At 41.0% G+C, this 14751-nt stretch overlaps 1 protein-coding gene across 1 annotated transcript in view; it reads right to left on the reverse strand.

Annotated features, from left to right (window-relative positions):
* The window catches only part of LOC103459308 (serine/threonine-protein kinase WNK1-like), a 29116-nt gene extending 14371 nt beyond the window's left edge, over positions 1–14745 (reverse strand). Inside the window, exons 1-12 of the mRNA XM_017302829.1 lie at positions 14685–14745; positions 12823–13128; positions 9864–11252; positions 6438–6530; positions 6050–6124; positions 3153–3398; positions 1325–1395; positions 1086–1239; positions 798–914; positions 540–641; positions 277–328; positions 8–148 (exon numbers count right to left, since the gene is read on the reverse strand). Coding sequence (XP_017158318.1) covers positions 8–148; positions 277–328; positions 540–641; positions 798–914; positions 1086–1239; positions 1325–1395; positions 3153–3398; positions 6050–6124; positions 6438–6530; positions 9864–11252; positions 12823–13128; positions 14685–14687 — 2749 coding nt within the window. The 5' untranslated portion in view covers positions 14688–14745. The remainder of the gene's footprint in view (positions 1–7; positions 149–276; positions 329–539; positions 642–797; positions 915–1085; positions 1240–1324; positions 1396–3152; positions 3399–6049; positions 6125–6437; positions 6531–9863; positions 11253–12822; positions 13129–14684) is intronic.
* Positions 14746–14751: the final 6 nt, after the last annotated feature.

A 14751-nucleotide genomic window follows, 5' to 3' on the forward strand; every position in this document is an offset into this window, starting at 1 on the left:
TACTTACCAGTTTCAGAAGGAGTTGCCGGGGCAGGTGTTGGTGAGGGGGGCAGGGTTTGGTCCTTCAGTCTGTCTTCTGGTACAGGACTAACGATAAATCTCCGTCCTGCTGAGTGGACCACTTGTGACGTCGCACTAGGAGGGATGTCTAAAATATAGAAAAACAAATGTTTTCCCATCTAAGACGGAACAAAAAAACAAACAACTAAACAGTAAATGTTAGATTTTGGTGGATTTTCTCTTCAAAACAAGTTTTATTTATTAAGTTGTTCCTACCCGGCATGGGGCTGCTTATTGCAGGAATCTGCTCTTCTTTATCACCAATCTTCTGGAAATAAACGAGCGAACGTGTTAGCAACTCGGATTGTTTTAAAAAATCATCGCTTCAGAAAACTGACTGGTTTTGAGAGTGCGAAGCGACAAAGTCTGAAAATGTTTCAGCAAAACCTTCCAACGCTGCGAAAGATTGTTCAACAATGAACATAAGACCAAAAACTTTTCCTCTGAAAATGAATTACGACCCAGACTTTTGTCCTCACCTGACTACCTGCGTCTCCCTTCTGATCAGCGTTCTCGATGACCTCTCTGACCTGCTCAATGAACGACTCTCGCTCACTCTCCAGGATGAACTCACTCTCAACCTGGAACAACCAAACAATCAGATGCATTTAGATTTTTTTTTTTATGGCTTAAAGTCCTTTCTCCCCACCTCTACTCAAGAACCTGATCAAGCATAGGAGAGGCTGAGCAAGATTCTCTGAATATGGACAAAAGCAGTCGGGTGATCAGCACCGTACCATAATCTGGGCGATCTCCTCAGGGTTGTCTCCGTCTAGATCGAACCTAAATGTCACCATCTTCCTGTTGTGAGTCTCCAGCTGACACTCTGCCACTCTGTCTCCTCGGTTGGAGATCTGCATTCATCGACGCCAAACAAAACAAAGAAATAAACATGAGAGCGGGAAAAAAATTATTTCTATTTTGACCAATGATTCATGACATGCATTTGAATTCACAATTCTGCAACATGTGTCGCACAAAGCAAGATGCTAAGACGACGGAACGATTAGGAAAAGAGTCGTTACACTGAGGACGTGGAGTTTCGCCTTGGACGTCTTCTCGTGACGCGACCGGCTTCGCACAGAACGCCTCTGATGCCGTTTGGCGGAGCGACCCTCATGACGGCCGCCGCCTCCTCCTTCGTTTCCATCGCTCAGGCCCGAGGTCTCCGAGTGGCTGCTGAGAGAAAGGCAGGCGTTAAAAACAAAACGCGTGAGAAAAGGTTTTTATTACACGTTATCTGATATCTACTTGCATACATTACCTTTCTATAGATGAGAGAACTTGGGGTGGCTGCAGTTGGCCCTGCGACAGCTCTGAAGATTGCGAAGCCGACTGTAACACACATAACCTGACATGTTTACATTGTCGTGAACAAGCATAAGGCGTCACCACACACACACACACACACACCAGGAAAACTGTGGGGATGAAAAAATGCATTAAAGCTGGGAAAAACACTAAGAAAGACTAGAAACCAACATGAGAATTACCTCAACAGCAAATGTTAAGATGCTTACCCAGAATCTATCAAACTACAGTCTCTTTTAATAAAACTGAAAAACGTGTGAGCCTGGAAAAATGGTTAAATCGCCCTTAATTTAAGACTTTGTCCTGTAAATACAAATCCCTTAGCTGTTATTTGTTTTGCATATCAACACTCTGCAGAGCTCTCTTGACTCTAATTGCCATTGTAACACATTTTAATTTTATTCCTGGCACCAACAAAAGGAAACAAAGAAATGCTCAACATCAACACATTTTATATAAACCAGCTTTAGACTCTCAATAGAGTGAAATACTTAATCTTGGTGTCAAAATAATTTTTTTCATTCTTTACTTTTGCGTGCAAAACAATCTTTGCTTTGTTTAAGTGACTTTTCAGATATGCACTCTACTTGTGGCTAGGATAAAATAATTCAATGCAAATCCAGGTAATGAATGAGGGATTTTGTTGTGAACGCTTTTTTTTCCACAGCTAACAGAAAACTACAAAATCAGTTTAATGTGGTTTTTTTTTTATAGAATTGGGCGCACATAAATCAATTTATTGTGTGTTGCTTAATTGACTTTTTTAAGCTAAAAAAACCCGACGCTGCATGGGTATGAAGGAAGAAGCAGTGCATCACAACAGTGTTTATTCAGCCAAATTTTTTTTCCTTTCAGTTTTAGGAAATTTTTTCCCCAAATGAAAGCAAGATACCACGAGTTCAAACAAACCTGAACATAAAAAAATGCAGTCATAATTAGCCCTGCATTACGCATTTTTGTGAAGTCCTAAATCTGCAACGAAATGGTAATGCAGAAACACCAGTGACGCTGAAGCTTGCCAGGGACTGAGAGGGAAAGTTTCCAACCTGGACAAAATAAATGCCTTCTGGAGGAGTCACTGCAATGGTTTCAAACTCAAACGTCCCTGATTCAACAGTTAAGCATGTCGGCCGCAGCATCAATCTTCACTTTCCCAATAGGACACTCATCTCCATCACACATCAGAACTGGTTAACGTCGAGCTCCTGAACTCTACACTATTTAATGAAAGGATATACATTTCATTAATCCCATAGATGTGCAGATTATACTTAATAAATGGGTCTATTCCAGAAAACCAACCAGTTTAAATGAACTGGTGGTTCAAAATACACCCAGAATTATTCCAGGAGCTTGTTTAGACCAACAAACAAACAAATGGAGGAGGTGCTGCTTGTTATGGGGCATTTAATTAACTGTTGTGGGAGGAGTTAAAATCCACAGCAAAGATCAGACTGAGTTAAAATCCACAGTAAAGTCAAACATGTGGACCCAGTTCTAATCATGCAAATCATTACACCTGATTGTATCATCAATAGACTTTGGAAGAACAAAGTTTATATCATTAAAGGCCTAGATCAAATTGAACTTGATGCTCATGATGAGCAGATGTAGATGTCTGGCGAGTGACTAATTTACAAGTTTGTGCTTCAAACTGGGGAAGATGAGCTTACAAATCAAAAGATTGACTTTAGGACTTTTGGATGATGCAGCATTTATTTTTATCCGAACCCGTAACAGCGCCATAACCTCCAGTTGGTGGCTTTGAACAGAACCAGTACCTTAGGAGGGGCTTCCATGGGAGAGTCAGGAGGGACGGTGACTACGCTGATGACTGGCACCACGGTGGCCAAAGGCCGAGGCACAGGTGTGGGCACAGGAGGAAGAGGAGAGGGAACGAGTGTAGGCACCACCCCAACAGGGATAGGCAGAGGAGAGGGGAGGGAGGGCACGACTGGTGTCGGAAGAGCCGACGGAGAAGGGAGAGTCGCCATGGGAACAGTAGAAGTTGGCGGAGGTAAACTGGGCTGAGAGGGAGGTACCGAGATAAGGGGAAAACAGAAACAAGAAGCAGGAGGGGGGTGAAAAAAAAAATCAAGAAAAAGATAGAAGCAACGTCAAAGGAACGAGGAGGAAGTAGATAAACCCAAACGATGATTAGAAGTGAGAATGTGGCAAGAATCGACATTCGTGGCTTTTGTACCATATGATCTTTCTTTTTTTTAAATGTGAAAATTAAGAGCAAGCATGTCTGACTGTAGATGGCAAAGTGCAGGCAAAAAACCTGGAAGGTTTTTTTTAGAGACTTGGGAGAGTTGAGAGTGAACAGCAAATTCTGTACAAGGCAAACACATAAAGCACAGCTGTAAGTCATGCATGTATCTGTGGCTCTTCATTCAGCAACTAAAACAAAATCATGATAGTGATGGATAAAACATAATGCGTTTAATCAATCCACAACACACAGGACTCAGACCTTGTGAATTTCATCACATACAGCTTAACGCCTGTAAGTCGTAGAAAAAGTTAAACATAAGAGCTGAAGTGCTTAGATTTTAGGCAACCTGCAAGTCAAAAGACATTTTATATAACAAAAGGGCTTCTCAGTCTAAAAGGTAACTCCAAAACACCAGTGGTTTAAGGAGGTGGAGGCGTTTAAGTCTAAGAAAACTATTTTTCATACTTTGTTGGAGCTTAGAATACAGCCCAAAGTATAAGAATAAGGAAGGAAAGGAAAAAAAAGGTGGAAATAAACCATAAAAAAACCCAAATCTATTTTGATTTTGTGAAATGTCTGTAATTTAGAATTGCATTTTTAAAAAAGTGATCCAGCTTGCATTTAAAGTTTCTCCTTTGCTTGGTGATTGAACATTAACCTTTTGATATTTAGCAGTCTTTGATTCTGGAATTAGTATCCATCTTCATTTCCATAAAATATCCTCCTCTGTGTATGATTCATGCTTTTAATCACAGGAGTTAGTCGGAGAGCCAAAGAAAAAACGCTAACAAAAGATGACAGAGTTACTTCAGTCAATTATGGAGGCTGAATTTGCTTGTAATCTGTGGGACATCAAACACAGCAACAAATAACACTGATTTGTTAGCTTCAAGGGTGCAACACAAACACACACACACACAAACACGTAGATGGACATTGGTTTACAATATGTATTACGACAGTACCTGAACCAGAGCTTGCTGAGCAGCCTGGTATAACAGATAAAGATGCTCTATACTGGGAGAGGGGCTTAGGTCAGAAAACTACACGCACCACAGAAAGACGACACAATCCCAGAGGTGAAAGACAAGCAGCATGCAAGAGGATCAAAAGACAAGAAAACGAATCAAACTAAGACGAAGAGTTTAAACTGAATCATGCACAAACTCATCACAGTAGTCATTTCAAAGCTGCCATCTTGTACAGTTCATTTGCTTATTCATGTGAACGCAACTTATAGCTTCCAGTATTATCAACAACCCTGGTAAAGACAAGCAGAACGCAATTCAAAATGCTTCCATGGAGATCTGGTCACTTTTTGCTACCATCCTCGTCACAGTACATGTTGGCAAGGACTGCTGGGATTTGCTGCTCTTACTGTAGATGTTGGGAGATTTAGGCGAGTAGCTGTTCTTATAAGCGACACGCAGAGAAAAATAGTTTTAGCTTTGCCCCGAAAGGTGACCGAGACGACTTAAATGTAGATGTTTTCAGTATAAGTGAGGTGTTTACAAGTGAAGTCAGAGATGCAAGAGGCTATTTAAAAAAAACAAACTAAAAAAGAAAACTGCATCTCATGTGATATATTGAGAAATGTTTGTGGTTTATTCAGGCGGCAACAAAGTGAAAGGAAGACATTCATTAGCTAACAGTGGACTGATTTTATCAATATCAAAATAAATACAACTACATTTTGTTATAAACATTTCAAGCTCATCCCTAAGTAGCATATAGTGATCTTACACAATGACAAGTGCTCATTATAGTTATTCTAATACTTATAATTATGAATTTGCTTATTAAAACCTGAGGAAACGCAAAGTTGTTGTTGATTAATTTAAACATAAAACTTTCTGCAAACTCCAAAAATGCTTCAGTTATCCTAAATATAGAACATGACAGTGACTTTCTTATAAAAATATATTATTTAATGTGGAAAGTATTCTCCACTGAATAAATGATTTTGGTCAGTGTCTGAATATTTCACGGCATTTCTGAACATCTTTACCAGGAGTGATGATAGTAATGGGGTACATACAGCACATATACAGAGGATACAACCTAATTTAGTACATAGACCCCTTCCTAAGTCTCTAAAGTAATTATGAACACGTGTGTTTGCAAAAATAGTAACATATGGACTTGCATAAACATTAGCAAATTAAGGCTTTAGAACAAGGATTCTACAAGCAGCTTTTAGACGGGTCCTTGGTCCAAAACACACCCGAATCAAACGGCTGAACGCCTTCCTGAACATGCTGTCAAGTTCAACATCGTCCTGCTCCTGACCTAGTTATTTGATTCAGGTGTGCTGAGGCAGACACATCTGAAAGATGTGAAGCCTAGAGCTCATCTATTGTATCACACGTTGGTTCAAAAGAATTTAATTAGTGCCGGCAAAAAACACTTCCACAATAAGAATCGATGCATGTTGAAGGCACATTGCACTGAAATAGTTACCTGTGCAGACGTCTGCTGCAGTGCTGTGTGGGTTGGACTCTGAAGGGAAACAGAACTCTGACCAGATAACACAGCCTAGGGAAAAAAATAAAAAAAATTAAATATAGATACAGTGTAGGGTAGCAACAAAATGTAAGAGGTCAAAACAAAAGTTAAAAAAAAAAAACCTAAGCACTGAATTTGAGCCTATTTTAAGAAGAATGCAATGTTTCTCTTTTTTTCATGAATAACAAAATGAGTGGTTTGCAATGTCATGCATATTTGTTTAAGTAGACTGCTATAAAGAGGAAACCTCTCAGTTACTCTTACAAAGAACCAAAAGATGCTTTTTTTCTGAATGTGATTCATAATAATAGCTGTTGAATTTAAATTCTCTTAATTTTCCTACCTGTTGGGAAGCCCCTGTGGGATCAGGCTGTGTGGCGGCAGGAACCAGAGGGGTTCCTGAACTTGGTTTAGGGGTGGGAGTCTGAACCTGCTGCTTAGGAACAGATTTATAGAAAAAGACAAAGAGGAAGAGATCCAATGTGGCAAATAGGGAAAAAAAAGATGGAGGATGTAGATGGGGAAATCAGGAGATTGAGGACAAGAAAAAAAAGAAAAAAAGAAATTAATCAGTACATGTTTGTAGATTTGAACCCAAACCAAGCATGAGTGCAAACACAAGACACTCCTTCTCCCTTACTTTCAAACTACACTCTCCTCTTGTGTATGCACACATGCACAGAGACACCAAATGTACAATAAACCATCCAGAGACGGGTATAAGCACACCGACATTGGCTGGATGGAAATATAGCAACGGTACAGGCACATTACTGGGGTTAGGCAGGGTGTAAGTAGGACACTGCACATGCAGGTAAGACCCTAAGTGATTGGCAGTGATAATAACTATTACATAATGTCGTGACAGTGAATTCTAGCATAGTGGTTGGAATATAAAAAACTGAATGTTGAACTAAAGAGTCAACGCAGTATTTTCTGTCGGACCTTCCTTGACCCACTTTTAATGGGTGAAAAAAAATAAAAAATCTCATTTGAGCTCACTCCTTCAATTTTGAGCCTCAACCTTTATGGGTCTCTAATAATTGTGCATAAACAGAAGATAGAGTTGCAGTTGGTGGTTTACATAGATGCATCATGGGCAGTAATATCCTAGTAATGTTATGCTTTTATGTTATTCGTTCTTTCAGAGTGGAATGATGATGCAGATGATGACTTCAACAAAAATAATAAATCGATGCACAATACCATATATTTAATGTAATCCATTTTCAACCCAGGTTTCATGTACATTTGAGATCATTGAAAATCCAAACTACATATAAATGTCAACCAAATAGTTTGTTTTTTTTATTTGTAGTCTGATCATTCCACTCTTGGGAAAAAAAAAAAGTTTGAATCTTTAAAAGCCTAAAATTAAAGCAACATTTATGTCCATGATGAGCGTATGTAAAATTATTACCAAAACTGCACTTTCACCAAGTTTCTAACATAATCTAAAGGATCGCAGGGCAGCATCTCACACAACCTTTGGATGACTGAACCCTCAGAAGGCTGTGGGCAACTCCGTACCTGTCATAAAGCTCACCTTGACGAAGTCTGCTGAAAGCTTTTGGCAGGTATAGCATGTTGCACCACACACACACACACACACACCCCTACCTACCCTTCTTTTAACAACAAAGGCAGCAAAACATAGGGGAAGTTCACGTCACAAATTTAATTGATAAATTTATATATATTTTTTCAATTAGGATGAATGACAGGGAAACAAATTATGAGTGAATGATAGGAAAATGCAGAAATTAAAAGTGGTTGAAAGCAAATGCGAAAAGATATTGCTGGCAATGTAAACACCAGCATTCTAAGGGTTTGACTCATTTTAATTAATCGCTGAACAACATAACATAAAAAAAGGAAGAAAAAAAAACCTTCTTGGATTTACAACAGAAAATCTACACAAACATAAAATGGGTTTCTACACGGTTACACTGCTTAGTGTCCAAACCCCCTCGGTTTTGTTGTATGTCTCTTGTGTGTTTGCCCATACAAACCAGCAAAGTCTTGCTTATTATTATGACTATTAGAAATTTTTTTTTTTTAGTTTTATTTAAATCCTAGATTGCAATAAATTAGCCTTTTTCAGATAGTTGGAGTGACTCATATTTTGAAGATCAAGCTGACTTTGGATTTGTACGATCAACATTCAAGTATACCACAGAGTGAGTATACCTACACAAACACACATTTTTTCCATATACATTCATATATGAACATACAGACAAAATATTACTTACTTCTACGACAAAATAAACAAAATAAACCAACAAAGGCACAGAAAAGAGGGGGCTTGGATTGTTTTCTAAAGCTTATACACCAGAGAGGGTCTCACACACAGCTTCTAAATTACATATAACTAGTAATAATGACTTTTCTAATGGACATGGAATAATGTGATCCGGGTCAAAACTTCCTCCTATTAAGCCCTAATTGAACTGTATTAGATTAAAATCACGCTCTTCCTCGGCAACGCTTCACACACGATTACCGAGTGAAGGAACGGTGAGCTCGTCGCCAAAATGGGAGCGTTGTGAGACCCTCTCTGCGGTGCCGATATATGACTGTAGGGGTTAAAATCACAACATGACTACAGGATGAATAATAAGCATCAGCTGGGGAGAGCTGTTGGGTCAGCAGGGTATGAAAACAATGGGGGGGTCTGTATGACTGCCTCTGGGTCAGATTACTAATATAATTTGATTGAAAAGCACTAAGATCTGACATCCTCTTGTTTTAGGCTCTCCCAACAATCTCATGGGAAAAACAAAAAAACAAATATCCATTAAATAGTTTTAAAAACACTGATGTAAATCAGGTCAAACATTTGGGATAGAAACCAAAGGAAAATAAATACAAGGTTCCAACATATCTTATATTTAACACATTTTTTTCCAGACTCGAATGTCAAGATTGTTGTAGGAAGGTTCTTGGAACATTCCCAGCTCCGAGTTGATCTTGAAGTATTTGAGATCATTATTTAAATCTTTTTCGACCTTTAACTGCGACATGTCCTGTACAACTCAACTGAAAAACAAAGAGGGGCAAAAATGTGAAATTAATGCAATAGAGTGGTTGCAGAAGTGTGCACACCCTCAAATAGTTTGATTAAATTAACCCTTAAATGGGTTAATTCAACTCCAGTGACTGTGACAAAACTGAAATAAAGCAAAATTAGTCCAAGAAGGATTTTCCTCACATTTGTATTTGCCATAGACAATAACACAGAGAGCTGCAGGAGTATTGGTTGTGTTTTTATGTATGCTTTGTTTGAAGATGGAAGTAATTTCTTCCAAAAGAATAAAAAAATAAAATAAAAAAACATTCAGACCTGCATAAAATAAAAAATGAGAACATGCAGTATGTAAACTTGTGCATTAATTTTGCTGAACGGATATTTCTCACCTCATAAATTTGTTTTTCAGAAAAATTGGTGTTCACAGTAAAGGAGAAATCAATTCGTTACGGTCTTGCTTTCTTAACGTTACAAAAACTGGCATATGTACAGAAATGTTCACACTTTTGAGAGCCACTCTAGATTACAGTTTATCTTTGTTGCCGTTATGTTTTTTGTAAAACTGCAAATAATCTGTAATCTAATATTCCATAAAATACAGAAAGTAATTGTTGTAAAGACTGTTGGAACCCTGTAAAAAAATAAGTCATTCCAGTTCTGAAAAGCGATAACTGAATGATTTCCTTTAGCAACTGACCCAGAGGCATAACAAGTGTTTCTAAGGTCTGAACTCTGTACCAGAGGGGGAATAGAAGCCTGCATTGACTCAAGGTGGGCTGCATCGTGTTGGGCTTGCTGCTGGAGCCAGGGACTCTGCAGAGACTCCGGCTGAGCCGACGACGCGCCGCCAGGTGGGAGTTCAGACGACGGGGTGGGAGGGAAAAAGCTCTGGACTGAAGGCGGATGACCCTGGGGTTCTTGGAAAAGGGCTCCCCCCAAGAAATCGTAGTGTGCGGAAGAGGAGGACCGAGGGATTGACTGAGCAGCCGACGAGTCGAACTGAGCGGGGAGATTCGGAGGAGGAGGCGACTGAAACTCTCCTGCATCAGAGGAGGCCAGAGAGTCGCTGGACGGTTCAGGACTTCGGTCCTTTGCGATCAAACCGATGTGGTGAAGGAGGAGGTTTCCTGGAGGCAAAGGAAGCTCTGGGCTGATGTAGGCGTAGAGCTCCTCCGTTACCGGCTGTAATCGGTTGTAGGTTCCCGAACCACCCGACCCCGTCCCGGAGCTGTCCTCCAGAGGGAGGTCCATGGAGCTGCGACGAGCTCTGTAAATCCTGGAAGCCAGCAGGTTCGGGTCTGCAGCGGCGGCCGCAGCGGCCGCAGCTAGATGGAACTCAAAAACACTTCCAGCAGGCGGCGTGTCAGCCATCACTGGAGGTGCAGAAATGGGGAAGGGGGATGAGGACGCATGCTGTGGAGGAAAGCAACCCTCGGACGATGAAGAAGAGATTGAACCACCGGTGGAAGGAGTCATGGGGGGCAACGTCGGAGGTATTGGGCTGTGTGCGCTTATTCTCTGCATGATCTGTGGGTGGATGAACCCTGGTTGAGGTGGAGGACCAGGATCAAAGCCCAAGCTCGCTGCCGCAGCTGCTGCCTGCCTCTGATGATGGAAACTCAGATGACCCAGCTGGTGGGCAGTCATCGGATACCCCGCATACGCCATTGCTTCGTAATGGTCCAACAAAGCAGCTTGATTAAGACTCAGCCGCCTCACAGCTTCCTCGTGTTCCGCTCTCATGTCCTTATAGCCATACAAAGTCGGCTCGGATTGCCCAGGGAGATGCAGAGAATCGCCAGGGCCGAGTCTCTGAGCCGCTGCAGCAAAGCCAGGATTCACCATAAAGAGAGACGGACCCTCAACAGCTTCCATCCCAGAAAACGGGTGCAGGGTGCTCCCGTAGCGAGGGTAGGCGGGCTGGAAGTGCCGCGTATGCGCCTCCAGAATGGAGGTGCTTTTACGTCTCTGGGTGTTGTAGCCCTTCGGAGGGCCGGTGGGAGGAGGAGAGAAGGAAACGGGGCGCTCGGGGATGGAGGGGAAGAAAATAGCCGGAGGCTCCGGGAGAGTTGGGACTCCTCCGGCCGAGCTCGCTCCTCCGCCGAAGGGGTGTGGCATTGAGTGCTGCTGCGACAACGAGATACAATCGATTTGAGATCGGGTGAATGGCAGAGAGAACCACAGAAAAGACCAAAAACGAAATGGGGCAAGAAAACGTTGAAATTTCAAATAAGCAGAATAAAAAGAAAAACGCATCCATCCACCAGAACACAAGGAAACTGAGTTAAGTGGCAGTAAAGTTTAATCAAAAAGTGTATATATATACATATATATATATAAATATTAATTTTAAAAAAGTCGGCAGGTGAGGCATAGATGTAAAGCCGGTTACAGTAGATGGATCGCAGCTGCAGCACAAAGACAGGCAGGCCAAAAAAATAAACTCGATAAAAAAAAGACACAGAAACTCACAGTTGGAAAGAAAGTGGAGAAGGCAAGAGGAAACGCCAGAAAGGCTCTAAGCGTGGCAAAACTCCAGATGCATCTTCAGTCAGACAAACTGCATTTATTACAGAATTAACCATTTGTGAGGCAGCAAAAAATAAATCACACAGCTACGTCTACCCTTCAGTCGATCTAGAAGATGATTTTGGTTCTGACTGTAGATGCACCTCACACGAGACGTCTGTACCATGGAGCATGATCATGGCTCACGACTGTCTTTGTTCAATGCGAACACATGACGGTCAAGTTGAGGGAGAGAGAGAGTCTAAGAGAGATAACCTTCTCATTCCGGCTTGACCCTGGAGATTCCCAGCCTGGATGTTTGGGATGTTTCTCAGCTCAGACACACGTCAGTCTTTTATATTGAAGTTCCCTGAAGCTCAGAGAAGTTCACTTAATGCTTCACTGTTAATACTACTTTTGTTTTCAATTTGAACAAAGCTAAAAGAATCAAACTGTGGCCAAAATGAAAATAAACTAAGAAAGCGTAAAGATCAAACTGTTATTTTACAAAACAAATACTGATATGGCCTTGTTTCTGATATCTCTATTGTTTGCTTCACCCCTTTCTGTTAAACAAAAAAAATCCCGTTTTTAAATTATTATTATGAAAAATCTATAGATTAAGATGTTCTTTTCAAATATTTGTTGAATGCTGTAAAAACAGTTTATGCCAGTGATATAATGCAACTCCCTTACTTTGTCGCTTCACGTCATTGGTGTTTTCTCTTCAGGATTTTACTGAAAGAAAATTCATATTTCTGGATGAGTGTGTGTGTGTGGGGGTGTGTGTCTGTGCATGTGTCTGTGTGTGCGTAGATCCAAAAAACATGGAAAAACACCAGCTGCTTTTAGTGTTGCACTAAAACATGCAGAGCAGGAAAGTCCCAGGACCAATAACGTCAAACACAAAACCTGAAGCCAAGATCTTCTTAAGGTGCAAATTTAAATGCATCTTGTTTAATTATTTTATTGCTAATTTAGCATTAAACTGTAAGCTTTCTAACTGATGCAATGGCTGAACTAAAAAAAAAAAAGACAAATGCTATTCTTACAAAACTGAAAGCATTGACAGGCATATTTGCTTCCTTAACTAACTTCTAATAAAATCAGAAAAAAAGTTTCTCATCTTTTTCTCTCTCTTCCCTCTTTGACTCTCCCCACCACTGGGGGTTTACACATGAGAACCTACAGGAGTGGAGAACAGGGCAGGCAGGCTGGCCCTCCGCTGCCTGGCCCTGGGCTGAGAGGAGCCCGAGTGCAGGGGCAGCACCGTCTCCAGGGCCTTGGAGAGGCGGCCCGCGAATGTGTCCCTCTCAGAAGCGAGAGGTGCGCAGGGGGAGGTGGCAGAGGTGGAGGTGTGGAAGGACAGGTCTGCAGGAGGCGTGGCGGGCTGTTTCGGAGGAACGGCCAGGGACGAAGGAGCGTGGGAAAAGGAGTACGAGGAAGGGGGGACGCAAACGGACATGCTACGGCTTCGACGGCCGTGTGACGCAGGCTGTAGGCCGGGGGAGAGGGGATGGAAGAAGGCGAGATTAACATGGAAAATTAAAACAAAAGCAAAAACTTCAAGAGAACACAAGAGTAACCGGATGAACCAAGGGAAAACGTAACTGAAATTTAAAAAAAAAATGCAGGTTAACATTTGTTAAATATAAATTCTGCGAAAATCCCAATCATCTTCCTGTTTATCTGTTAGACCTAGAAGGAGATTATCACAAGAGGAACAATTTTCTGCGACTTCAACAGAAATTGACTCAACAATTATGTCAAAAAAACAAAGACGACACGTGTTAAACTTTAATCAACTCAGTGACAACGAATGAAAGACAGATTTTAAACAGAAGAAAAAAAAAACAAACATCTAAAAGTTTTTAGAAAATAAAGCAACCGAGAATGAAAGCTGAGAATTAAAAAAATCCCCATCATGATGATTACATTAGTCTGCAGGCTTCATAAAGGCATCCTTTGATGGTGAAATAAGGCGTCTTATTCAATCAATCTGTAAACTCAAGAACTACGTCAGAGCCGTTCTTGCTTTTCTTCTTTTTTCTTCTATAAATCAGACCAGATCCAAGGCTGATCAGAGGTTTAATGTGGCTCATAAGACCATCGGCTACTCTGAAAGAGACGTTAAGAGAACATGCAACTCCTGGTCGTTTGAGTTTTGCCTCATCAGTTTTTCTTATCTGGAGCTGGAAATGTTTATTATGTTGGTCTAAATGGCTCACGCTCAGTCTGATCGGTTAAAGATGTTCTGTGAGGATCAATTAGCTCTCATCCCTGACTGGGTGAATTAAAGGAGGCTGAATAAGATTGCATGGTGAACGTTTCAGATAAACAAAGCTGAAAAACCAAATATCTTCTTTCCACTTCACAAGCGTGTGCTACTTAGCGCTGATTTCAGAATTTAAATAAAATACACAGAAGTGTGTTTTTGTATCGTTCCAAAATGTAAAAAAAAAAAAATGGTGCCGATATAAACAAAATCATTTATCAACATTTTGTCGGAGAATGTGTAACGATAGGTGGGCGAACAACTAAATTCACATGTGAATGAGTGACAATTGTGTTGAAATGTCTACCTATCTTGCTGGATATCATGGAGAATTCAAGAAGGAAAGAGGGATGCAGGAAAGCATGACTGACTCAACAAAAAGTGAATGGCCTGATCAGCTGGTTGCCTGGATAACTAAGTGAATAACCGGCTTAATGTCCGACTATTAGAGCAAACCTCTGACTGTATTACCTGACTGATGGATTAAATGCAGAAAATCTAACAAACTTTGTTTACCTGTTTAAATTAGATTAGAGATTGCAAATTGCATGTCTTGGTGGACCAGTGGACAAATGCTGCTTTTTGAGGTCTATAAAGTTATTGGTACAACAAAAGAAAACCATCCACATTCCCACTCCAAAACACTGCAAAACTGTCATTCCAGCTCACTTCAAAACACCCAGAGTGCTCACTTCAAACCGGACGAGTCATTTCTATCACGTCTGTGAGCAGAGAGTCGCCTCACAGACGCGCCGTGACCGCCGTGAGGTACTTACCATTGGCTGCGGTGGCTGGGAGTAGCCTGGGTGTTGCTGCGAGCCTGCAGCGGGGGTTTGGGGGTAT

The sequence above is a fragment of the Poecilia reticulata genome, linkage group LG23 (assembly GCF_000633615.1).
Source record: "Poecilia reticulata strain Guanapo linkage group LG23, Guppy_female_1.0+MT, whole genome shotgun sequence".
Classification (NCBI taxonomy): Eukaryota; Metazoa; Chordata; class Actinopteri; order Cyprinodontiformes; family Poeciliidae; genus Poecilia; species Poecilia reticulata.